We start from the raw sequence: 23,807 nt of genomic DNA, 5'->3' as shown, positions 1-23,807 counted from the left end.
TAGCCTGGAATCTCTCTCCAATGCCTGTCGAAAAAGCCTGGATTCATCATTCCAATGTCCCAGTCCCGATCATTGGACAATCACCCGAGGACGACACAGCGGGCGCCCCGCAGCTGCCGATCCTGTGCCTCTCGCAAGGTCAAATGCGATAAAGTGGTGCCGTGCTCAAGATGCATCAAACGAGGCGAGGCGGACGCTTGCGTTAGAGAGATGGTTATTGTGCGGGGAGAAGTAACAACGTACGTCATCTGGTTAAGATCAAGATGACCAAACTTCTTACGTCTTCCATAGATGGAAGGATGAGGATAAACCTACGTACGTGGAGCTAAGCCACGAGAACCAGCGTCTGCGACAAGAAGTCGAGGCCATTCAAACAGAGAATGAACGCTGGACCAAGAATCTGGGTGCTTCCAAATCAGCTCCGGTACGGCCGAGACGTGTGCGCAGTGTCGAGCATGACGATGAAGGTCTAGAGGAGAGATTATGGGAGAGCCTTTCTGCTGCATCGACAATCGCAGGGTCCAGTGTCTCCACCTGGGATGATGTCGCATTACCGAGCTCTGCGTGTAGTGAACAGCTCATTGCGTATGACAAGACATGGAACTCATGGGTGCATTACGCCGTCGAATATCCTCGTTTCCAAGAAGAGTGCACTGCCTTCATCATCGCCGTGGGACGGGGCCTGGCACTCGAGAAAGCCGATCCATCATGGATGGCTGTTTATTTTAGTGTTCTTAGTGTAACTACCCCATATCTACTGGCTTTGAGGTTATAACTGAAACGCTGAGTGATCTGACAGGCAGCAATTCTGATGATGGGCGATGATGAAGTAAACAGCGTACTGCTCTCAGAAGGTGAAACTTTGTTCTGATAATTGTTGAGTTCGTATCTGAACTGACGATGGGTTAGGTTTCGACCGCCAGAGAACGTCTCGTATGTGGTACGATGCGGCTATATTTTCATTATATCGCGCCGATTTCATGAGGGTTTCTCGCATCCATACGGTTCAAGCCATAGCGGTTCTTGGAATGTGCTTCAACAACTGGGGAGATGTGGAACTTGGTCAGCACATGTGGAGCTCTGCCCTACGAATAGGGCGGAGAATCGGACTGAACACCCCTTTTTCAAATGCAGCTGCTTCATGTTTGAGTGCAGAAGGCCAGCACCGGTTATGGTGGACGCTTGTTATTTGTGAATGGTAATTGATCATTCGCGACCTGCAATGTCGCTCAGTTGGTATGGACTCAAGTGACTGACATGCGATGGCTAGGTTGGCTCTACCATATCGGCCTCCAGAAATTGACGATATTGACTTTGACGTGCCCCTTCCGTCAGCCAGCTTACCAGAAACCGGGGAAGACGACCCTGCAAATTACCATGTATACTATCACATTTTCATGGCAAGAACGGCAGCCGTCGTTTATCGCTTCCGTGCCATCATTAGGTCAGGCTCTGGATCCCTTGAAGAGACAGTACAGGCCGTCAAAACGGTCGATGAGGAGTTGGCAGAAGTGATTGACGGCCTCCCTCGCCTTCTTCAGCCGGACAGCGATATCGAAGATGAAGATTTGCAGCAGCTTGAACTTGCGCACCCTTGGATTAGGTGGCAGCGCTACGACCTCACATTGGTCCTTCTTCATCTGCGCCTCCGAATCCATCGTACAATGCAAGCACAGTGGTTGTTGTACCCTGATCAGTATAGTTGGGCAAGATCGGTGAGTGTAAACTCAGCAATTAGCGTTATTTGGATTAACCGCAATTGGGACCAACCGGCTTCCATGCGAAAACAATGGTATTTACACCCTCTTGCATGTTTCTCTGAATGAGTACTCACAAGTGCAGGGCCCTATCCTACCATATTTTTGTCTCTGCTATTCTTCTTCTCAGTGAATGTCGAACCGACAGGGTGACCGACGCGGAGGAATATTACGAAGCGGTCCGCGGTGCCCTCCGCCTGCTGGAGGAGGTGCAACAATGGAACGCCGTTGCAAAGTACGCAGCTACGATCCTTCGAGATAGACTTGACAACAGTGATTTGGTTATAAACACGATGTAATTTTGCTATACATTCATCGGATGCCCCTTCGACCTTAAGATACTTCTAAAAGATGAAAGCCGAATGCTCTGCGAGCATCTGTACCAAGCCCATCCAACCCGACATATCCGTTCAACTTGGTCTCGTCGAGATCATTACCTTCCGAGTAGTCTGGGGCCGGGCGACCCTCGAGTGTGCGAATGAGCTGCATCTTGACGTAGTCTTTATTGATCTGCGTCGTCGGGCATGAGGCTATGAACGCCACGGATGCGTTATTCTTTCCTAGGTGTTCCGTGTCCACAGCATGACAGAGCTTATGCAGAACAAAAACCCCTAGATTAGCGAACTTGTTCAACAAGACATAAAGGCAGAAACTCACATCACAGTGCCACCAAACAGTATCTCCTGCCTTAACCGGCGGGGCGTACACTAAGCACTCCTCCAACCTGAGATGAGGATGCGAAAACCGGCTGAGGCGCTGGCTCTCTGCTTTGAAAGTCCCCGGAAACCAGCCTGTCGAGTCATCGATCGTCCACTTTTCAGCATCCATGATGTCCGCCTCCTGGTCCACCGGCGGTCTGAAGAATGGCCGCAACAGTATGTAAGCCATGACGGTTTTGACGTTTGGATAGAACATAATGGTCCCTTCCCGCGGAGCCGTAGGTGTGAGGGCAGTCCAGCCTTGGAATGTACGCAGCACCTTCGAGTGCGCCATGCCCTCGTACAAGGTCTGATTGGCTTCTTTGCGCACACTCAAGTCATAGGGATCAAAGTGTTCTGGTTCTCCAGAGAAAATGCTCTCGTACACTTTCCGGTATGTTGGGTCCGCCCAGCGACAGAGGCTGCCGGCGTCAACATGGGGGCCCAAGCCGAGGAATGGTTGTCCTGGAGCGCGGTCGCGAATACCGTCCAGGTAGACGAGAGGATCTGAGCTGCTCTCACCTGTTGAGTCGTGCCACAGCTCATTCAGCTTACGCTGTAGTTTGAGATGGTTGGGGTGAGAACGGAGGGCGTTCTGGGATGGCGAATTGTACAGGATGAGCATGGATGGGCTCTCCTTTGGCCAGCCTTGGATGGACCCTTTGTTGTCGTCGACAAAATGCTTGAGGTCGTTGTAGAGTTTATTTGTGTCCTCTTCCGGAACGGTCTCTCTACAAACGAACGTGCCGATACGCCTTATTTCGTCCCGTTGGGCGTCAGTAAACCCTTGATCGATGATCTGTGCAGTGTCGAACACCGGTATAATATTATTGCCCTTTTCCGCTATTTCGTCGGTAATTTTCTGCAGGTCCCTGCACACCTTGATCCAACTTTTGCGAAGAGCTTCAGCGCCGTAATCTGCAATGATAGCTTTCTTGACAGCCAAGAACTCAGGATCCGCAGCTACCTTCTCGCTCTCGTGGATGTACTCAGCCCAGGCAGGCCACTGTCTGATTGGAGCCGGCATTGCAAATCTTTGTCCGATAGTTCTAGGCTCGTTGGAATGATTGCCTTTTTGTCAGAGTCAAAATGTGAATCTGTTTAGAATCAATGGGTATTCTCCGATAAGCGCTTGTATCCGGACTTCTGCCTAGGAATGTTTAAATACCTTTCGTCGCTGCGGACCGGGCCCACGGACTGCAAAGTTCGTTCAGGTTTAGGTGGACTCAAACGAACTCGCCCGTTAAGAACGGCGGCTTTACATAATAGCCTACTGTAACGATGTCTCGTTTACTGGTCGGCTCACCCGAGCTGGCCCGAGTTGGGGTAGTTTTAGTTCATTTAGTGTATCCGGGGTTCTGGATCCTGATACGAGTCCGGAATAGCGGGAACGAATCACGAGCCTGATAAGGCCGCTGAATTATCATGGAGACTGGCAGTTCCAAAGTGATAAGCTGAACAACCATGAACAAATTCGTCAATATAAGACAGACGGCGGCCAGTCAGCTTGTGGCATCATGGTCATTACTGCTTTGTTAAAGAACTACAGAACAAACCATGGCCCAGTTTGAGCGTAAACACGTCTCGCGATTGGTCCCGGCGGACCACAGGGTGCTCATGCCCCTGCTTCTTGCCGTGACCATCGTCAACTCGGCAGTGAGTTTCGCCTGATACATGCAATTGGGATGCTTGGATAGTGCTGACTTCTATCAGACTCTAGGATACGACTCGTCCGTCATGAACGGCCTGCTCATTCTACCATCTTACTCCGAATATTTCCACCTTACAACTGCAACTGAGGGTCTCAACAACGCAGCCGTGTGGATGGGAGGCATCCTCGGTGCCTTTCTCATGCAACCTATTCCCGACCATTTTGGTCGTCGTCGTGCAATCCTTATCGCCTCGATCATTACTATTATTGGCGTAATCTTACAGGGTGCCTCGCAGAACATTGGCATGTTCGTTGTCGCCCGAATCATCGTCGGGATCGGCTCTGCCATCAGCAACGGTGCGGCCCCAACCTTGCTCGGCGAGCTTTTACCTCCTAGACGACGTGCTCGGGTCCTCGGTCTCTTCTTCTCATGCTATTACGTTGGAAGCTTATTCTCGTCTGTTGTGAACTACGGCAGTCAGAACATCAACAGCACATGGGCCTGGCGGCTGCCTTCGCTCCTCCAGTTTATCCCTAGTCTACTGGCTATTATTATCCTGCCTTTTGTTCCCGAGTCTCCTCGCTGGTTGATCACGCATCAACGGAGCGACGAGGCGCTTGAAGTTTTGATTATCATGCAGGGAAAGAACAAGACGGACGTGCTGAACGGCAGTCAACAGCTTCGCGAGATCAGAGATACCCTCGTTCGCGAGGCGGAGGAATACCCGCGTAACCCCTGGAGGGAGATTATCTCGACAAAGGGAAATAGGCGGAGACTGATTATCCTGTGCACTTTTGGTCCGATGATCAACATGTTCGGTAATTTCATCATCTCGTGAGTGCCTCAATCCAAACAAGTCATAGATATTGTTAGTAACAGTATCATAGATTCTACTTGACGAAGATCCTCACCCAGGCCGGCATCACGGACACAGTCACCCAGACTCAGGTCCAGGTCATCATCAATTGTTGGTCCTTTGCCGTCGCAATCGTGGGTAGCTTTATGCTGGATATTCTTGGCCGCAGAGTACAGATGTTAATCGGCGTGAGCGGGATGGTTTCCACGCTGCTATTGATTGGCGGTCTTATTAAACGTATTTTCGTCTTTTCCGCGGTTTTACGCGTGCTAAATACTGATATTAATCACTAAGGCTACGGATCAAGCACCAACACTTCCGGCATCTATGGTACTATTGCCGTCATCTTCCTTTTTCAAGGTTTCTACGCATTCTCCGTTACTCCAATGACAAGCCTATACCCAATGGAAGTCTCACCATTCAAGCTGCGTACGGCTGGTATTGCTATCTTCCGAATGCTGGATTCTGGATTTGGGTATGTCTATCTCCCACATCCGCATCATGTTAAGGAAAGTGTATTAATTCTGCATCTCTATAGTCTCCTCGCTTCTTTTGCCATGGCATACGCAATGGCAGACCTAGAGTGGAAATTCTACTTCATCAATGCTGCCTGGGACTTTGTCTTTCTTATCATCGCATACTTTACGTTCGTTGAGACAAAGGGACTTAGGCTTGAAGAAATTAATGCTAGATTCGAGGGAACGGAGATTCTTACTGGCGTTGTCGATGATTCATTTTCCGGGTGCGGTGGGAGAGATACTAAGGATGGTGGCGTTGTTATTGATAAGCTTGTGAAGGTGTAAATATGGACGGGATTTCTACTACATTAGTCTGTGGTGGCTGTTTGTGATATTTTTTAGCGGAATATCTGGGAAGCATGGCACTAATGATTACCTTACCCTTTAATCTCTCTTTAGACGTTGTGGAAGTTAAATTTACAAGTAAATATTTCAGAACGTTCAACTTCGAGCAAATCCAATGTTGAAGCAAGGCATCTTTAGTACAGCTAATTCATTTGGAATATTCGTTTCCACCAAGGTCATTTTTTCTTTTTGTGCTGAGTGAGTTGTGGTTTAATCTCCCAAAAATAGCCCTCTGCTATCTGCAAAAGATAGCCCGGCTTCTTAAACCAAAGCATCCTTGTAAACTGATCAGCAATCTCCTTCTTCTCTAGAACAGTGTAATCAAATCCTCTACTGATCGAACAGCATCCGCACTCAACTGTGCAGTGACCAATCCCTCTTCCTCTTTCAGCGGTTGAATAACGAGTCTTACAGCATCCACAGCTCCGACTGCAACAACCATTTCTCGCTGAACAATCCTTAACTAACTCTTCCCTGAGATACCATATCGGATTTTGTCTCAGAGAATCATAGTTTTGCTTTAATATCGTCGCAGGAAGCCTAGATTCCATCTCATAGAGCTCTAGGCTCTGGCGACTGTGCTTCCTCCGAAGGTCTTCTAGCTCCTCGCACCATTGATGGAGTTGTTTTTTGCCATCTTCCGTGTTTTCCACTTTTTGCATAGTCCTGGACCTTTTTATAAGAGTCTCTTCCCGCTGAACAGTTTCGCGGAGGCTAGTTTCAGCCAAAATGACACCAGTAAGAGTGCCGACATCTATAAGTCCTTCGAAATCTCCGTTGTACTTAAGCCGGTAATAAACCTGGTAATTCACGGAAACTTCGCCATATTGTTTCGCCGGACAGAAATTCCTGTACTGCTCAACCATCTTGTGATCTTTGTAGCACACGCTCTGAATTTCTCTAGTAAATGTTCTGCTGCAAGGCTTCGTGAAAGTTCACTAGAGTTAGGATATCAGAGTAGATTGTCTAGAAAAATGGAACTTGTGGGGATAGAGATTGAAGGATAATAATACAGTGGAAATACCCAGACAGCAACATGGAGGACTATATTACCTCGATATGACCCTTACATTGTCTTTCTCGACAATAGATAACCCGATGAGCGACCGCCGCCCAAAAGAGACTAACTTCGATCGGCCCCAACAACTTCATTTCTGCCCACCGCATTTTGTATTATGCCATAAGACCACGTCAGTTTATCACATGGATCCGCCTCAAACGGGATCTATGATCCTGTCAAGCCTAATAAAAATCATGGCTATCAAAAATTCATTCTTCCAAGAAAAGCTTAAACGAACTTGAATTGTATACAAATCTGTCAAATATAAAAATGACTTGTATTAGCTAGTCAAGAACCTTTAGTGCTTTTTGGTCTAGTAGTAGAAGATTTTTGACAAAATCGTCTAGATTTATGTCGAGACTTGATCTACGGCTACAGCAAGATCGAACCTAATCAAATTGGATAAACCAAGCTGTACAATATAATGCTAAGAGTGATTTGAGAGGCCGATAGACTAACTATCACGAATATTAGGCGATTGTGTGAATAGATGTAGGAAACCTTTTGCCAACATTGATTTGATATTTTGGAGCAGATCATTGAACTCTGGCAACAGCCACCTGGATTCACTTAACACTGCCTACCTCTTTGCAAGATCGATTCAGATGACACACTCGTCCCCCTGATCTTGAACCTTACAGAGTAAATCGGAAATGGGGATGGTCATCTCCCAAGTTGTTCACCACTTCTGCCGGCCATCCCAAACGCTCGTCTCGCTCGCCTCGATCCCGCTTCCGATTTTCCCTCCAAACGCAAACGGCTGTAATGGTGGCCGCCACACCCGACACCCACGCCATACCCAGTCCCGTTCGGAGCCCTGTGCGATAGAACGGAGCCTCCCGTTGCAAGAACATCACCGATCCGATGATGCCGGCAAAGCCCGCGAAGCTAACCTGCATGGCTGATCCCACCGCACGCTTCCAGTGGCCGGCCAGATTATTGGAAAGGAATCCGATGGCGATGGGGCCCGAACATATGCCCCCTCCTGCAACCAGGAAGCAGGCCGCGTATCGAGCATTGCGCGAAAGATTTTCCATGTTCAAGAGCATTCCGTAGCCAATGGTGGCCATGAGGCAGCAGAATATGAGGAATCCGTAGCGATGTTGTAGTCGATCTGAGGCCCAGGACATGACCAGGGTCAGACCTAGAGTGAAGGCATACACGGGGATGGTGTGCACCTGTGCCTCGGTGGACTCCCACCCATACTCCTTCAGGATGGTGGGGAGGAAGAAGGACATGGCTAGCCCGCTAGTGGTCAGGCCCATGTAAGTTAGAGATCTGGGAGAGAGTTAGCCACGGATGGTGAACATCATTTCACTCTCGAACGCACCCTAGATAGATCTTCCAGTCCAGCAGAATACGGAGTAGGGAATCGCGGTTGAGGGTGTCCATGCGAAATTCCCCTCCGTCATCGACAAACCTCAACCGGATGAGGTCTTTCTCGGCCGGGGTGAAGAAGCGGCATTGGTTCGGCCAGTCTACCATGATAAAGGGAGCCAGGAGGGCAATAAAGGCCGTCACGGCACCCTCGATAATGAAGATCCTGTCAGAGTTAGCGCTTCACTGTGGGAATGATGGTCATTGAAGGGTCCTTACCATCTCCATCCCAGGAACCCACGCTGTCCACTGAGATTGGCGATAGCATAGGCTAGCAGCTGATTCCGTCCTGCGTTAATACTCGGTTCTCGGAAACAGACTTGGATGCATGTACTCCACCGAAGGCCCCTCCCACCGAGGTGGCTACAAACATCAAACTCAGTCGCTTCTGGTATTCATATCGCCGGTAATACATGGATGTCACATAGACCACGCCTGGGACGAGGCCGGCCTCGAACAGACCCAGCAGGACACGAAGCGCATACAGAGCTTGATACGAGTGAACGAAACCGGTGCACATCGTGATTATCCCTAATTCACTTGTCAAAGATCTAATTTCGGGTATTAGTCATTTTCTTTGCCGAGTACATACCCCAACAGAACATCAATGCTGGTAGATATAAGGAGGGCCGGGCATGCTTCAGCCAGATGTTGCTCGGTATCTCCAAAGGGATGTATAGCACGTAGAACAGCTACGAGCCTCAGTGAACTGCTTGTTTTTACTTTTCCACATTGCAGCTCAGGAGTACTCACAAAGATGGCGACGTTGAACCGGTTTCCCACGTCCAAATGCAGCTCTTCGTTCATTCCCGAGATCCGAGCATTGCCGATGTTGATCCGGTCCAGGTACGATAACATATAGAACAGGAATAGGATCGGGAGGATGAGCAGATCAATCTTCCACAGCAGTTTTCTCTCAGCCGTTTGATCCACTAGAACACTGGATTCGTCAGAGCCATGAGTCCCCTTGACAGCTAGGGCTTCCTCTCCCACGTGGACATCCGCAATGGCCTCGTTTTTCTGCATGCTGGAATATGGCCGTATGCGAGGGGATCATCATGCTAAGAAGAGCTGCAGGATAACTAATATACATTTTCCACATTGGGGCTTCATAGCCCTATGGAACGTGAATTGCAGAACCTAGGGTATAGAGTCGTGAGCTGAGCTTGCATTTTCCAGTTTCTCGCCGTGGCCCACACTACCCCTGCATGTTGGCGGACTAGAGACCGGCTAATGCCGGCGACTTTTTTTTTCTTTTCTTTTTTTTCACGGAGGATTGACTGGGATCTACTGCAGCTGTGCAGGCGAAAGATTGCTTTAGCTTTAGCCAGCCGCCAGGCCGATACGAGTGGTGTTCTCAGTCTTACTTGGCGTTCTCCGCCCACATTTGGTGGCTCAGGGTTTGCCCAACCATGTCGCAGCGATATAACGGATAGAAAGTATAGGGTACTCACGAACTTAATTGCGAACGTACAGATATCGCCGAGCTAGCCAACCCCATGTAAGAAAACGACAGGTACTCTGCGACACGTGTAGATTCTAGACTCTACGCGGCGTGTTCAACCCCATTCCTCAACGTCCCTATGTTTGTCACAGAAATTTCCATTCTCGACCCGGGCACCAAAGCCCTCGGCGGCGTGAGGTGCCATCCCACACCTGGTTCGTCAGAATCGGCTGTTTTACACCCATCTCCCTCCGAAGAGCGACTCACCTCCAGGTGTTCCGGTCATTATCACACTGCCTTTCTCCAGCGTTGTCCCCGACGACAAGTAGTGGATCAAATACGGAATTGTGAAGGCCAGATCATTCAGGTTGCCCTCCTGGCGTAGCTCCCCATCGATCCGCGTCTGCAGTGCCAAAGTGCACGGATCGGAAATGATGCTTGATCCCACCAGGGCCGGGCCTAGCGGCGCGTACGTGTCGAATCCTTTGGAAAAACAGGCTTGGGGCTTGGGGCCAGCCAGGTGGGCGTGTAGCTGTAGCTTCCTCGCGGAGATGTCGTTCCCAACCGTGTAGGCGGCCACGTAATCGAGGGCGTTCTCCTCCGCGACGTCTTTGGCATCCTTGCCGAGGACAACGCACTGCATCCGGGACCGAGTCAGTCAGTGAGTTCTCCAGTACATCGATTGGGGACTCGCACCAGCTCTCCTTCGTAGTCGGTTTGTTCATCCTGTGCGATCTTGGGGATGACCACATTCCGACCGTGATCGTGGACCGCATGGGACGGTTTGATGAACATGGTTGGATACGGGGGAGGGCTCTGGCCGGTCTCGTTGACTGGATAAATCGCGGCCATCAGCATCCTGAACCATACCTCTTATAGTTTTGGTACGCAGATAAAATGGCTCTCACTGTGTGTCAAGTAGTTCAGTCCAATGCATCTCACTATGGGGACATTTCTTGCAGTCAATGGCCCCAGGAGCTTCTTCACTACCACCACCTCGTCGGTCACTCGAGTGGCCCCGGTAGTGTCATAGAGATCGTCGCCCACGATCACTTGCGCTTGTAATCCGGTCTCTTCCACCGTATCTCCCAGATCAAAGTTGGGATGAGGAAGAATTGGCTCGCCATACAGGAGTCGGCCGTCGGTTGCCACAAAGCGAATCAGGCGCTGCCAGGCAGTTTTCATGGTGGGAGATCGAGCACGGGGCAAGTCTGAGGGGAGGACGGACAGCGGGAGCAAACCGGGGCTCCACACGCCTACTTATACCCCTCGAGATTTCTTCGGTCGCTGTCCTGCCTACAGTTACTTACTTGGGTACCTAAGTAGGTTATCTGAGTTGAGACAGTCTCACGCCTAACCAGACCGTTATGCTAGCACGGTTGTATAGTAAATAGTTCAGTAATTCCTACTTTGGACCGAAGAAGTTGTTGTTCATTTTGATCTACAACACCAGGCCTATCCACTAGCAACACTACAGCCAAAATGCTGGATTATCGGCAACACTATCTCGTTTAATACTTCTTGACGTATTCATCGAACCAGGCCACGGCCTGGGTAAAGGCTTGCTCCTTGGCATATTTCTGTCGGGGCTTCGACAGATCGCACCGCACCGAGAAGCCGTGTTCGACGTCCGAGAACAAGTTGATCTGGTAGGGGATCTCCAGCTTGTCCAGGATCGCTTCGCTCTCGTGGCGCTTCTCCGTCGTGAAGACAAAGTCACGGACTGCCCCAGCGCGTCAATCTCAATCCTACACAACAGTTTGAGGGAAATGGTAGGAAGCGACATACCTGCAGCCGCGATGCTGAATGGACGCTCCACGCCGCGCAGCTCGTCGGCCTCCATCATGGTGGGATGGGCCGCGAAGCCGGCCTCGAACTTACCCGACTTCAGGTACCGGCAGACGTATTTGCCGCCGTAGCAGTAGCCGATGCCACCGATGCGCTTGCAACCCAGGTTCTCGCGCATCTCCTTCAAGACGGCGTCGATGATAGGCTCCGTGTGCACGGGCAGGTGATTCTTCACCCAGTCCATGATTTGGAAGCCCTCGGGCCGGTTCAGAGGCACCGTGTCGCCTGCGAAAAGGTCCGGGATCACGACGAAGTAGCCGGCCGCTGCGAACTGATCCGCAAGCAGCTGTACGTTGATGAAGCGGTGGCCGAGGACATCTGTGAGAATCAGGATGGCGTTCTCCGTGGACTTGTCGGCCGGGTAGGCGAAGTAGGTCGAGACTGTGTGTGGTCAGCGGGCAACGCTTCATGATCTCATGGCGAGAGGACTTACTGCTGCCAATGTCCTTGATTTCGCCGGTGGCCTCCCCTTCGTGCAGGGAGCCGAGGGTGCAGCAGCGAGAGAGGCTGGCTGAGGTCATCTTGGCAGTGAGAAGACTTTGATTGATAGGAGGAGGAAAGCTAGACGGTAGCAGCCGACTGAACAAGAGCAAAAAAATAAATCAAAAAGAAGCTGAGCTGGTGTCGGAATAGCAGAAGAGACGACGAGAGACCAGATGCCGCCGGATAAATGAAGGGACTAGGCTGAGGAAGGCAGTTCGAGCACTAGAATCTCACCGGCGCATTTATTGATTGATTCAGACCAAAATATCTCCGGGATCTTTGGTCTAAGCTGTTTCTTTGCTTGTGCCCTGGCGATCGTTTCGGGTATAAGCACTAACACCGCAGCTCGATGCAGACCCTGGTCACCACGGAACCGATCCGGTCTAGATGCGTTGGAACAGGGGCGGGGTGAGACGGCGCAAAAAAAGTACAGCTCCGAACTCAGCCGTCGCTGCTCGGAGGATGATGGCAATACGAGGCGACCTCGTCGCAGCTCTGGCATGGCATCCACGTGGAATCGATATATATACCGGGAGGAGGACGCCAAGATGGCCATGCATGCACGGGAAAGATGGCAATCCTCCGACCGATCGTAGCAGCTGCAGTCCTGGTCACGCAGGTGGCCGGGCAGTTGTCTAGCCTGGGCACCCTGGATGCTCCCACGCTGCCCCTGTACCTCAACCATCCAGTAAGCTAGCTGTCTTCCCTGAGAGGGCGCATGCGTGCATGGCGACATACCTGACCGTCCTTCCTCATAGGGGTCCACTGCACCTAATCCCTGGAACAACCAGACGGCCCAGCAGGTCAACCCGAATGAGATCCCCTACACCGGGGTGGTGCGGCGGTACCATTTTTCGGTTGCACGAGGCACGATTGCACCGGATGGCGTCGATCGGCCGGTGCTGCTGGTCAACGGGCAGTTTCCGGGCCCGACCATCGAGGCCAACTGGGGGGACACCATCGAAGTTACCGTCGCTAACCACATCGTCGATCCCGCGGAGGGGACCACGATCCACTGGCATGGGCTCCGCATGATCGGCACACAGTGGATGGACGGGGTTCCCTCCACCGTGCAGTGTCCCATCGCCCCGGGCTCGTCGTTCACCTACACGTTCCGGGCCGATGCGTATGGCTCCACGTTCTGGCACTCGCATTACGGGGCCCAGTACTCGGGGGGCATCTTCGGCGCACTCATTGTGTACGGGTGAGTTTGATTAGGCCCTCTGTACTTCCTTCTGGCGGGCCAGTCTAGTTAACTTTCACGTAGGCCGCAACATGTGCCTTACGACGTGGACTTGGGTCCGGTCTTGCTGGTACGTTGGTTGACGGTCTAACAACACGGACTGATACTGATTGATCTAGTTCGACTGGTATCATGCCAATTACCTCGAGGTGGTGGAGAGCGTGGTGGGCCTGCCGGCGCCGACCACCCAGGCCTACTCGGACAACAACCTGATCAACGGTCGGACGCCGTACGACTGCAACAATCCCAGCATCGCCGAGAAAAACCTCACCTGTTCGCGTGATGCGACCTACTCGCAGTTCCGCTTCACCAAGGGCAAGACGTACCGCCTGCGGATCATGAACGTCAGCAGCCAGGGATTCCAGCGGTTCACCATCGACGGCATGCGTCTGACGGTGATTGCCAGCGACTTCGTGCCGATTGTGCCGTACGAGACGGACGTCTTGAGCATCGGCATCGGCCAGCGCGCCGATGTGCTCGTCCACGCCACGGGTGAGTCGACGGACGCGGTATGGATGCGCTCCGACGTGAGCGCCAATTGTGCCGTCAGCTACCAGCCCCATGCGAAAGCGGCCATCTACTATGAGGATGCGGACGTGACCCAGCTGCCCAACACAACCGCAACGCCCTACGATGACTCGCATTGTGGTGATGTCCGTCTCCTTCTCCCTCTATCTCAACTGCCCACGTAGACTGACGCAAGATGGACAGGTCCCGCTTAACTTGACGACTCCGGTATATCCCATGGACCCGCCGGCCACACCGGCCGTGACGCAGCAGATGGACATCCAGTTCCTGGCGAACGAGACCGGGAACCTCCTGTGGTACGTCAACAACGAGACCTTCCGCGCAAACTACGAGTAAGTCGGCCGGTCCTTGCATAACATGTTACTTGCTGACGGGGAACAGACACCCCGTCCTTCTCCTCGCTAAAGCGGGCAACACCTCATACCCCAACCCCGACTGGCTGGTCTACAACTTCGGCAGCAACAGCTCCGTGCGGATCATTCTGTACAACTACAGCTTCACAAACCGCAGCCAGCACCCGATGCACTTGCACGGGCACAACTTCTGGATCGTGGCCGAGGGCGTGGGCGAGTGGGACGGCGTCGCCAATCTGAAGAATCCGATGCGGCGGGATACGTTCATCCTGCAGCCGGGCGACCCCGTTAAGGGGCCCGGTTACATGGTGATGGAGTTTGTCACGGACAACCCGGGGGTGTGGCCGTTGCATTGCCATCTGGCGTGGCATGTCAGCGCAGGGCTCTATGTTAATGTCTTGGTTGGTGTTTATCTTTCATCTTCTAATTACCCAGACCGATCAATCCCAGTGCTGACCATGAACAGGAACATCCGGAAAAGATCCTGAACATGGAGATCCCACACAGCGTCTACCAGAACTGTCGCGACTGGGCCGACTACAAGGGGGTGGACTTGGTGCCGGAGATTGACTCGGGAGTATAGATGATTGGGCATTTCTTTCCCAGGATTTCTTGTAACTGGCAACTTTTGCTGCGGATTTATTTTCTTCGAATGTATAGTTGCTGGCCCTGTGATAGACGGCAGCGTTGCCAATAAATTCATTTATAATGGACCTTGTTCTCCTGATAGAGTTCTACAATATGGTCAAGCCTTGAATGATGGCCTTAACCGTAGACATTATCAGCTGAGAAATAGCTGGAGCTAGTCACTTCTGTTCGATGATGAGACAAGCGACAGTAGACTTATACCCTTGTCTTTTACACAGATTCTACCATAAATATACAAAGAATCCATAGATCCCTAGCGACGTATATCCACTACGTACTATAACAAGAACCAATGCACCGACAGTGGAAACAGTGTATGTCTAGTCTATCGAATAGCACCTCGGATTACAGTCTGGTAACGCAGGCAGCTTGAACGCCAAAATCTCCTCGCAATCATCTCATCATCTCATCATCTAATAATCATCGAACACCCTCATCCCGAAAACTCCAGGATAGAAATATTGGGCCGCAGCTTCTCCATGGACTGCTGCACGGACGACCGCCGTCGGCTGTGCAGGGCCACCGGCTTGGGCAACACAGCCTGCCGCATGCGCACGGCGGCTGCCAGCTCGTCCAGAACAAGCTCGGTCTCCTTCCAGCTAATGCATCCGTCTGTGACACTGACGCCGTACTGGAGGCCGGCCAGTCCATCGGCGGGAATATCCTGTCGGCCTGATAATCATTAATCAGTAAGATTGAACTCCGACAGGCTGCAACAGGCACGTACCAGCGTAGATGTTACTTTCGAGCATCACGCCCGCGATGGGAGCCCCCGCAGCGACCTGCTTGGCAACGCTGGCCGCCACAGCGGGCTGCTTGCGATAGTCCTTCATCGAGTTGCCGTGGCTGCAGTCCACGACGAGGCGGACTGGCTGGCCTGCCTGGAACATAGCAGCCTCTGCCTGGAGAATGTGCTCCGGGCTGAAGTTGGGACCGCTCTTGCCGCCGCGAAGAACCGTGAACGTGTTGTGGTTGCCGGCGCTGAAATGTTCAACGAGGTAACCCTCGTCGTCCACAGATACCAGCGTATGGGGCTGGGCGGCGGCTTTCATGGCGTCCAGGGCCACGCCTAGCGAACCGTCCGTGCCGTTTTTGAATCCCATCGGCATGGGCACATCGCTGACTAGCTCGCGGTGCGGCTGGCTCTCCGTGGTTCTGGCGCCGATGACACCGCAGGCCAGCACGTCCTGAACGAACGGCAGCACGAGGGGGCTCAGGACCTCCGTGACGACCGGCAGGCCCAGCTCGGCAACCTGCAGCATGATCTGGCGCGAGGCGAACAGGCCCCGGTTCAGATCCGACGCCGCCCCCTGTGCCAGGTCCGGGTGGTGGACGAGGCCCTTCCAGCCGACGGTCGTCCGGGGCTTCTCGATGTAGACCCGCATCGCGATCAGCAGCTCTCCGCGATACCTCTCCGCCGCAGCGGCAAGATGGCGCGCGTATTCCAGTGCCGCAGCTGGGTCATGCACGCTGCAGGGTCCGACAATGACCAGGAGCCCGGGATGCGGTGGCATGGACGTTCGCGTTGTCGGGATGGTAGTCTGCAGCGCACGCTGGATAGCATCGCGGCCTTGGTCCACCGAGCGAGCAACTGCGTCGTTCTTCCATTCGTTAGAGCCCAGGACCGCTTCAGTCCAGGTGGAGTTGACTTACCAACGGCAGAGTCTGCTTCAGACTCAGAGGAGAGAGTCTCTGTGCTTGCGGCGCCATGCTGTCTGTGTATAGAATAATGGGATGGTTCGTTTCAGATCCAGTGCTTCTGATTACCCTAATAGGCTTGATGTGGGAATTGCACCGTCGCGACTATTTATAACTACCTACGTGGAGTTCTAAGAACACGAGTGAAGTGACCGTTGGGGCTTCAACATCGCAGTCGTGATGAGGGTATCTAGACTAGGGCTAGACCTTCAGCCTCGCTTATGTGCTTGCTCAAACACCGCCGTGCAACTGCAATCCGAATCTCTTCAGCTCCAACATACCCCTACGATGCTCCAAAAGCATATCTGTGATCGGGACATTCTCGGGGACTTCTGACAGTGCGTCTGATAAGCAAGGGTTTTTGTCCCTGCCAAGCCAAGCCACCAGCTCGGCTCGGATCTGGCCGAAGATTGGCAGGGGTGGCTTGGTGGCTGCAGGACGGGTCAGCCAGCACTGACCATATACGGTAGGGTTGGTTTCCATTTAGGGTTCCCGCTAGTTTCAACCAATTTCGTCAGCCGATGCTCTCTTGTCTGTCTCCCAAACTCTCTCTCTAGCCTTTCCGCTTGGGCTCTGTAGCCTCAACAATTTACCCTTGCTGTACTATAGGTAATCTGCAGTCATATATATTGGTCTATGCTAAAAATAGTTACGGTCTACATATAAAAATACACTCACACCGATTCCCGGTCTAGGCCATACCCCCCGAGGCGACGGAATCGCGGGCCGAGAAAATAGAAGATGGTCGGCAGCGGCATCATCAAGACACAGAGCAAGGCCAGCATCAGCGTGCCCCACTCGTAGCCCAACGACTCGTATAGACGGAAGCCGATCAGACTGAACACACAGCCCAGGACGCTGCGGGTGAGCGTCATCCCGGCCAGTGCGCTGGCCGCGTACTGGTCAAACGAGTCCACCAGGTAGGTCGTCACACAGATATACGTGATCAGCATGCCGGAAGAGAAGACGGTGGCCCCGATTAACGGCACGATCCAGTGCACATCGGTGCGCGCGGTGAAGGCGAAGATCAACAGTCCCAGTGGCACAATGCAGGCGCCCACCTGCATCAGCGGCATGCGGTACTCGGGACCCGTGCTGTCGGTCGGCCGGTTCTTCCCGGCCTCGCGCGCCTTCATCAGCACATAGGTCCGGTTCAGTGCCAGGGCGCAGACGAGGACTCCGACGAACGAACCAACTCCCACACCCAGATACGACAACCCCGTCAGGGCGGCGGGCCAGCGGTAGGAGGGGAGGCCGTACACGGGCTCGGACGAGTACAGCAGCGGGAGGGTGACTAGGTGGAGGTACAGGATTCCGTAGATTCTGGAGTCGGGTAAGTGGTACTATCACAAGATATAACAAGATACGCTTAGGGCAGGGAGAGAGAGATAGAGAACCTACAAGGCCATATAGAGGCTCATGGCGGTGCACGCAGGCGCGGTAATAAGCATGTGGACTGCCCGCGTCAGGGTGCGTGCCAGTAGCTGGCGATGGCCAAGCGGACTATCGAACGAGCTGCGGTAGGCGTCATTACCCGTCTCGGCCCGGAGCTTGGCCGCTTTCTTGCGCAGTAGATAGGGCGGGAACGTCTCGTGGAGGCAGAAGACCGATACGATGCAGGTAATGCCGGACGCAATGGCCATCACCCACGCTACCCACCGCCACTGGCCGGTGCCCGCCAGGATGAACCCGCCGATTACTCCCCCCAGAGCCGACCCGCCCGTGGGACCAAAGCTGTATACCGACTGGGCACGGCCACGGGTCTCGGGTGTGAACATGTCCCGGATGGTGCCGCCACCGATGCTGGGGCCCGCCGATCCTGCCATGCCACAGGCCAGGCGAAAGACGGCCAGGGCGGCCATGTTGGGCGCCACCGCGCAGAGGATGTTGCCGATAGTGAAGGCGACAAAGCAGGCCAGGTAGATAATGCGCCGGCCGTACAGCTCGGACAGGGGAGCCAAAAACAGAGGGCCTAGCCCAAAGCCCAGGACAAACAGCGCGGTGGGCAGACTAGGGGCGTACGGGCCCGTCAGATGAAACTCGCGCGAGATGGCGATGCTGGTCACGGCCAGCATGACGGAGGCCATGGGCGACAGCGTGGCCTGCACGCTGATCAGAATCACGTTCCGCCATTTCTTCGCAGTGCTCCAGTTGCGCGGATTGCAGGCATCGTCCAAGCCTTCCCATGACTGGACAAGATGAGCGAGCGATTAGCCAGATGGAATAAACAAGGAGAACATACCACTTCATACGCGCTTCCAGCCTCAGCCGCCTCAGTAAGCTTGACCTCAGAAGGCGCCATTGTATCGTGTCTGCTCGCGGGGCGGGAAGAGAGTAGTCGGATAGTCACGCAGGAAAAAACAGGTGAGGCAGTTATAGACCAGATGAGGCGGCTATTTCGCCTCAGGATTCGACCAGGGACACTTGCACCTCAGCAATGCTGTTCTAGATCGTAGACGACATGGCCCCAACGCCTGTGACGGCGATCCGCTGACTGCAGACGGGATCCGGATCAGGAAAAGCTGCATTGATCCAGGCCATCAAGAAACAGGCCTGCATCAGGACAAGTTAGTCCCTTCTAGTCAGTCTAACGGATGGGGCCATTCGGACGAACACGATAAGTCGCTGCCTTAGCTAGCCGGGCATGGCTGAACATCGCTCTAGTAAGCACTACAAAGCGCCATCTAACAGGAGACTTATCGGCCCATTCGGCAGCCCCATCGCCAGATAATGTCCCCATTCGAGGTCGGCGAGATTCCACTTGCAGAGCCAAGCCTCAGGGCTGTAGCGCCGTTTATCGTCGGCAGTCTCGATTTTCAACCATCGCGATGTCAGATGGAGTGGAATAATCGGCCCAGGGTGGGAACCATATAAGCTGGATGAACATGGTCCCATGGACGACTATCACGAATGAGGCCGCAACCGACATTGCGGGGATGTTCAGTACGCTTGGTTAAGTGTTTCTTGTCCATCAACTGAGTATACACGTCCCCATCATGGCTCCTGTGCCAAAAAACCTGCTCGAAGCCCTAACCAGGGCTGCTCGTTCCGCACCCGAGAAGGGCCTCTCGATCTACCCGCCTGGACAGACGGAAGGCGAGCCCATCAGAATCACGTATCCCGAACTCCTGGGCGACGCGATTGTCCTGGGAAACTCGGTCAAGACCATCCCCGGCCTGACACCAGAGACAATCGTCCTCATCCACCTAGATAACCATGAAGACAACGTCCGCTGGCTGTGGGCGGTGCTGGCGGCCGGCCAAGTGCCTGCTATCTCGACGCCGTTCACCAACAACCTCGACCAGCGGCGCAAGCACCTGCTGCATCTGCAAGAAGTCCTGCAGAGTCCCGTCGTGTTGACCAGGGAGCATCTTGTGTCCGAGTTCCTCGACCTGCCCGGACTCATCATTCACACGGTCGAGGATCTGACAGCCCACCAGGCTCCACTCCTGGCCGAGTACATCTCGAACAACGGGTATACGCAGTCACCTAAGGACCTGGCTGCCCTAATGCTGACTTCTGGGAGCACTGGGAACGCCAAAGCCGTTGCGCTGCGCCACGGCCAGATGCTGCATGCCGTCGCGAGCAAAGCCGCGTATCACGGCACGCATCGCGACGAGGTTTTTCTGAACTGGATCGGCATGGATCACGTTGCCAACCTCACGGAGGTCCATTTGCATGCAATGGCCCTGGGTGCGGACCAGGTGCACGTCCACGCCGGCGACCTTCTGGCCAACCCGCTTGCGTTCTTGCGGCTCGTCGAGCGGCACGCAGTAGGATACACGTTCGCGCCCAACTTCTTCCTCGCAACCGTGAAGAAGACCCTCGAGAATATCCTGCCGCATGGATCGGTCGATGCAGACGCCGCCCGAGGGCTCCCAGATGTCTCATCTCTGCACTGCCTGATCTCCGGCGGAGAAGCCAACTCGACGGCCCTGTGTGCCTCCCTGACCAAGCTGCTCCAGCCGCTGGGGGCCCCTTGCGATTTCATCCGACCCGGATTCGGCATGACTGAGACCTGTGCCGGGAGTATCTACAGCAAAGACTGCCCCGGGGGCGACCTTGTGCATGGCCGAGAGTTCACCTCGCTAGGCTACTGCATCCCGGGCATGGAGATGCGGGTGCGCGACGCCGAAGGCCGGCTCTGCGCCGCCAACGAGACCGGCCATCTGGAGGTGCGCGGCTCTAACGTGTTCAAGGACTACTTCAACAACGCCGCCGCGACGCTGGAGGCCTTCACGACGGACGGTTGGTTTGTTACAGGCGACTTGGCCTTCCTGGACGAGAACCAGCGGCTGCATCTGGTCGGCCGCGGCAAGGAGTCGATCAACATCAACGGCCTCAAATACTACCCGCACGAGATCGAGGGTGCTATCGAGGACGCGCGCATCCCCGGTATGGCGATGTCGTATACGGCCATCTTCCCCTACCGGGTGCCGGGGGCAGCGTCTGAAACGCTCTGCGTGGTGTATCTGCCCACCTACGCCGTGGACGACGTCTCTGCGCGCGTGAGCACGCGCAATGCAATTCGCACGGTCGTCATGAACCACTGCATGGCGCGGCCACATCGCATCATCCCGCTGGACCGGGTGTTCCTGCCCAAGTCCGCCCTGGGGAAGCTCTCGCGCGCCAAGATCAGGAAGGCGTTCGAGGCCGGCATGTACGACCCCAGTATCCAACAGGACGAGGAGTTCCTGGGGCAAGCCACCAGCGGCCCGCTGCTGCAGGCCACCACGCCCGCGGAGGTGGCAGTGCAGGGGGTGTTCGCCGAGGTGTTCGTGGCGTCTCGTGCAGAGCTGGGCATCCAGGCCAATTTGTTCGATCTGGGCTGCTCGTCGCTGGAGCTATTCCAGGTTAAGTGGCTGCTGCAGAATGAGCCGGACCTGCCGGACCGCATCGCCGTCACAACCATCATCGGACACCCGACAATTGAAGGCCTCGCCGCGGCTCTAGACCCGTCTGCCACAGATCGGTCTAGCAAGCCCTATGACCCGGTGGTCACTCTCCGCTCGGGGGGCAACAAAACTCCCCTGTGGCTGGTCCACCCGGGCGTTGGCGAGGTATTGATCTTCTTGCACCTGGCCAACCGGTTCACGGACCGACCGGTGTATGCGCTGCGCGCGCGGGGGTTTGACGGGGAGCCCTTCTTCAGTAGTGTGGACGAGATGGTAGATGCTTACCGCGGGGCGATCCAGCGCGTGCAGCCCGTCGGGCCGTACGCCATCGCCGGCTACTCGTACGGCGGCACGGTGGCATTCGAGATCGCCAAGCAGCTACGGCAGGACGGATTCGCGATACCTTTCCTGGCGGTGTTTGACCAGCCGCCGCACATCAAGGAGCGCATGCGCCACGGCGGCTGGGCGGACGTGCTGCTGACGCTGGCGCGTTTCTTCGACCTGCTGCCCAGCGCCGAGGCGGAGGCCACGGTGGTCGCTCAATTGCGGGCTGTCGGAGGAGGGCTAGAAGACGACACCGACAAGGACCAGCTGGTGGATCTGCTCCTGGCGTCGGCATCGGATCACCGCTTGGAGGAGTTCGGCCTGGACAAGAGCCGGCTGGCGACGTGGACTAGCCTGGCGTTAAACTCACACACCATTGCGCGCGAGTACGAGCCCCAAGGCTGCGTGCCGACGCTGGAGGTGCTGTACGGGCAGCCGATTGAGGCGGTGGCGAGCACCAAGAGGGACTGGCTGGAGCAGAAGCTGTCGCGCTGGACACACTTTGTCGACGACGTGCAGTTCCACGAGGTGCCGGGGCATCATTACACATTGCTGGCGCCCGAGCACGTCGGCGCCTTCTATCGGATTCTGCGGGCCAGGATGGAGGCGAGGGGGGTCTAGTCAGAATAGTTCGTCAAGTTAGTTAACTTAGACAATTGGGGATTAGTAACTATGTTGATATTTGGTTTGTAGGCGCAAGCAACGTGGGAATTCGTTTCTATCTCTATCTAACTAGCGATATATTGTATTAAATAGACTGCTGTTTACTGTTTCTATCGTTTCTACTGTGTCTGCGTTTCTGTCGATCACTATCCCATCCCCCCGTACATCTTCATCGTCGCCATGCGATGTTTCCACTGTAGAGCCTGGTTCAACTTCCTGGTCGCCGCTTCCATTGCTTGCAGGATTACCTGCACCGGCTGTAGGTCACTCTCCAGCTCACTGTCGTCTGGTGCCGTCCACTTCGAGGGCATTTTCTCTGCCGACGGCGTGCCCGACCGCGTGCAGCTGGCGACGCGCTCCGCGAGGCATGAGCCGGCAAACTCGATGCGGTTCAGCGTATGCAGCGCCAGCATGTTCCCGACCATGTGTCGCTCGTCCCCTTCGATTTGGTATCCGCCGATGGTCATGCTCAGCGGGCCGTCGGGATCCTCCAAGGACGGGGACACCAGGCTGGTGGTCGCCGGGTGTTCGGCCACGACACACGAGGAGAAGGCCTGCAGCAGACGCAGCATGCTGTGCAGGCTGATGGCAGAGAGGAGCATGGTCTCTTCGTTGACGGGTCTGCTGCACGCCAGACACTGGCTGAAGTGCTTCCATGTGGCTAGGGTCCGGTGGCCCGCCGCCAGCAGGACGTCCACGGAGATTGGGGCCAGCTGCTGGCGCACCATGCGAAGATGAGCGAGCAGGTCGGCGTGTTGCTGGGCGCAGATGCAGTGGCGGGAGACCTCGAGCGTGGCGGCGTCATCGTGGATGCTGTTGGACGGCGTCACATATCCACCTGCCGACTTGTGCGGCAGCGGCGGGAGATCACCAGGATAGTCTGCAAAGGCCTGGCACAGATATGCGTCATGTTAGCCCAGAAGCAATTAAAATATCGGGCGGGGGAGCAGGTCGAGGTTCATACGGTAAAAAGGTCAAGCTCGTCCGGCAATACGGGATAACTCGCGTGGACCAGGCGATCGAGATCGGTCATCCCCTCCGGCTCCGCGCTCGTCGCCGTGGGAAGGTCGTGGCTGTTCGTCGCCGGTCGCTTGGAGGTGGCCTCTTGCAGATTCGACCGGGTGGATGTCGCGTGCGCAGAGTCGCCGGCCGCTCGCTTGTTTTTGACACCCTTGGGCCGCCCCAGCCGGTTGGACAGGCTGTAGGCGCACTGCTGGTCGGACATCTGGCAGTTGGCACAGGGCGAACCACCTGAGCAGCGCAGCTTAGCGAAGTGGCAGGCGTTGCACGCCGACCGCATGCGACAGCCTGGGATGTGCGAGGCCATGGCAAGCAGACAAGAGCAGACCAGACATGCTTGGCTCCGGTGGTGGCACGGCACCCATGTTCCTTATATGTGCTAGCGGTCCGACTAAGA

General features: G+C 54.6%; 11 protein-coding genes across 11 annotated transcripts; 4 read left to right on the top strand and 7 right to left on the bottom strand.

Annotated features, from left to right (window-relative positions):
* Positions 1–54: 54 nt before the first annotated feature.
* On the top strand, positions 55–871 carry PFLUO_LOCUS3141 (uncharacterized protein; the record flags this gene model as incomplete). Its single annotated transcript, XM_073780357.1, has 3 exons — positions 55–239; positions 292–739; positions 800–871. 3 exons carry the CDS (start codon positions 55–57, stop codon positions 869–871), a joined length of 705 nt encoding a protein of 234 aa, XP_073637219.1.
* A 1,219-nt stretch (positions 872–2,090) lies between these two features.
* PFLUO_LOCUS3140 (uncharacterized protein) lies at positions 2,091–3,482 on the bottom strand (the record flags this gene model as incomplete). Its single annotated transcript, XM_073780355.1, has 1 exon — positions 2,091–3,482. The coding sequence occupies one exon, from the start codon at positions 3,480–3,482 to the stop codon at positions 2,091–2,093; it is 1,392 nt and encodes a 463-aa protein (XP_073637218.1).
* A 530-nt stretch (positions 3,483–4,012) lies between these two features.
* Positions 4,013–5,766, top strand: PFLUO_LOCUS3139 (uncharacterized protein; the record flags this gene model as incomplete). The annotated part of the gene is made up of 5 exons (XM_073780354.1): positions 4,013–4,111; positions 4,169–4,941; positions 4,995–5,200; positions 5,258–5,438; positions 5,502–5,766. The coding sequence occupies 5 exons, from the start codon at positions 4,013–4,015 to the stop codon at positions 5,764–5,766; spliced, it is 1,524 nt and encodes a 507-aa protein (XP_073637217.1).
* A 1,755-nt stretch (positions 5,767–7,521) lies between these two features.
* On the bottom strand, positions 7,522–9,289 carry PFLUO_LOCUS3138 (uncharacterized protein; the record flags this gene model as incomplete). Its single annotated transcript, XM_073780353.1, has 6 exons — positions 7,522–8,164; positions 8,217–8,429; positions 8,483–8,541; positions 8,598–8,794; positions 8,856–8,955; positions 9,017–9,289. The coding sequence occupies 6 exons, from the start codon at positions 9,287–9,289 to the stop codon at positions 7,522–7,524; spliced, it is 1,485 nt and encodes a 494-aa protein (XP_073637216.1).
* Positions 9,290–9,942: 653 nt separating this feature from the next.
* PFLUO_LOCUS3137 (uncharacterized protein) lies at positions 9,943–10,892 on the bottom strand (the record flags this gene model as incomplete). Its single annotated transcript, XM_073780352.1, has 3 exons — positions 9,943–10,344; positions 10,404–10,540; positions 10,616–10,892. 3 exons carry the CDS (start codon positions 10,890–10,892, stop codon positions 9,943–9,945), a joined length of 816 nt encoding a protein of 271 aa, XP_073637215.1.
* A 326-nt stretch (positions 10,893–11,218) lies between these two features.
* PFLUO_LOCUS3136 (uncharacterized protein) lies at positions 11,219–12,076 on the bottom strand (the record flags this gene model as incomplete). The annotated part of the gene is made up of 3 exons (XM_073780351.1): positions 11,219–11,430; positions 11,496–11,936; positions 11,989–12,076. 3 exons carry the CDS (start codon positions 12,074–12,076, stop codon positions 11,219–11,221), a joined length of 741 nt encoding a protein of 246 aa, XP_073637214.1.
* A 533-nt stretch (positions 12,077–12,609) lies between these two features.
* PFLUO_LOCUS3135 (uncharacterized protein) lies at positions 12,610–14,745 on the top strand (the record flags this gene model as incomplete). Its single annotated transcript, XM_073780350.1, has 7 exons — positions 12,610–12,726; positions 12,797–13,242; positions 13,306–13,351; positions 13,401–13,934; positions 13,993–14,141; positions 14,191–14,563; positions 14,629–14,745. 7 exons carry the CDS (start codon positions 12,610–12,612, stop codon positions 14,743–14,745), a joined length of 1,782 nt encoding a protein of 593 aa, XP_073637213.1.
* A 498-nt stretch (positions 14,746–15,243) lies between these two features.
* PFLUO_LOCUS3134 (uncharacterized protein) lies at positions 15,244–16,520 on the bottom strand (the record flags this gene model as incomplete). Its single annotated transcript, XM_073780349.1, has 3 exons — positions 15,244–15,482; positions 15,538–16,411; positions 16,464–16,520. The coding sequence occupies 3 exons, from the start codon at positions 16,518–16,520 to the stop codon at positions 15,244–15,246; spliced, it is 1,170 nt and encodes a 389-aa protein (XP_073637212.1).
* Positions 16,521–17,182: 662 nt separating this feature from the next.
* On the bottom strand, positions 17,183–18,810 carry PFLUO_LOCUS3133 (uncharacterized protein; the record flags this gene model as incomplete). The annotated part of the gene is made up of 3 exons (XM_073780348.1): positions 17,183–17,831; positions 17,910–18,697; positions 18,751–18,810. 3 exons carry the CDS (start codon positions 18,808–18,810, stop codon positions 17,183–17,185), a joined length of 1,497 nt encoding a protein of 498 aa, XP_073637211.1.
* Positions 18,811–19,504: 694 nt separating this feature from the next.
* On the top strand, positions 19,505–22,348 carry PFLUO_LOCUS3132 (uncharacterized protein; the record flags this gene model as incomplete). Its single annotated transcript, XM_073780347.1, has 1 exon — positions 19,505–22,348. One exon carries the CDS (start codon positions 19,505–19,507, stop codon positions 22,346–22,348), a length of 2,844 nt encoding a protein of 947 aa, XP_073637210.1.
* Positions 22,349–22,536: 188 nt separating this feature from the next.
* Positions 22,537–23,717, bottom strand: PFLUO_LOCUS3131 (uncharacterized protein; the record flags this gene model as incomplete). Its single annotated transcript, XM_073780346.1, has 2 exons — positions 22,537–23,280; positions 23,355–23,717. 2 exons carry the CDS (start codon positions 23,715–23,717, stop codon positions 22,537–22,539), a joined length of 1,107 nt encoding a protein of 368 aa, XP_073637209.1.
* Between the last annotated feature and the right edge of the window lie 90 nt (positions 23,718–23,807).

The sequence above is a fragment of the Penicillium psychrofluorescens genome (genome assembly GCF_964197705.1).
Source record: "Penicillium psychrofluorescens genome assembly, chromosome: 2".
In the NCBI taxonomy this organism is placed as follows: Eukaryota; Fungi; Ascomycota; class Eurotiomycetes; order Eurotiales; family Aspergillaceae; genus Penicillium; species Penicillium psychrofluorescens.
This window is presented reverse-complemented; position numbering and strand designations above follow the sequence as displayed.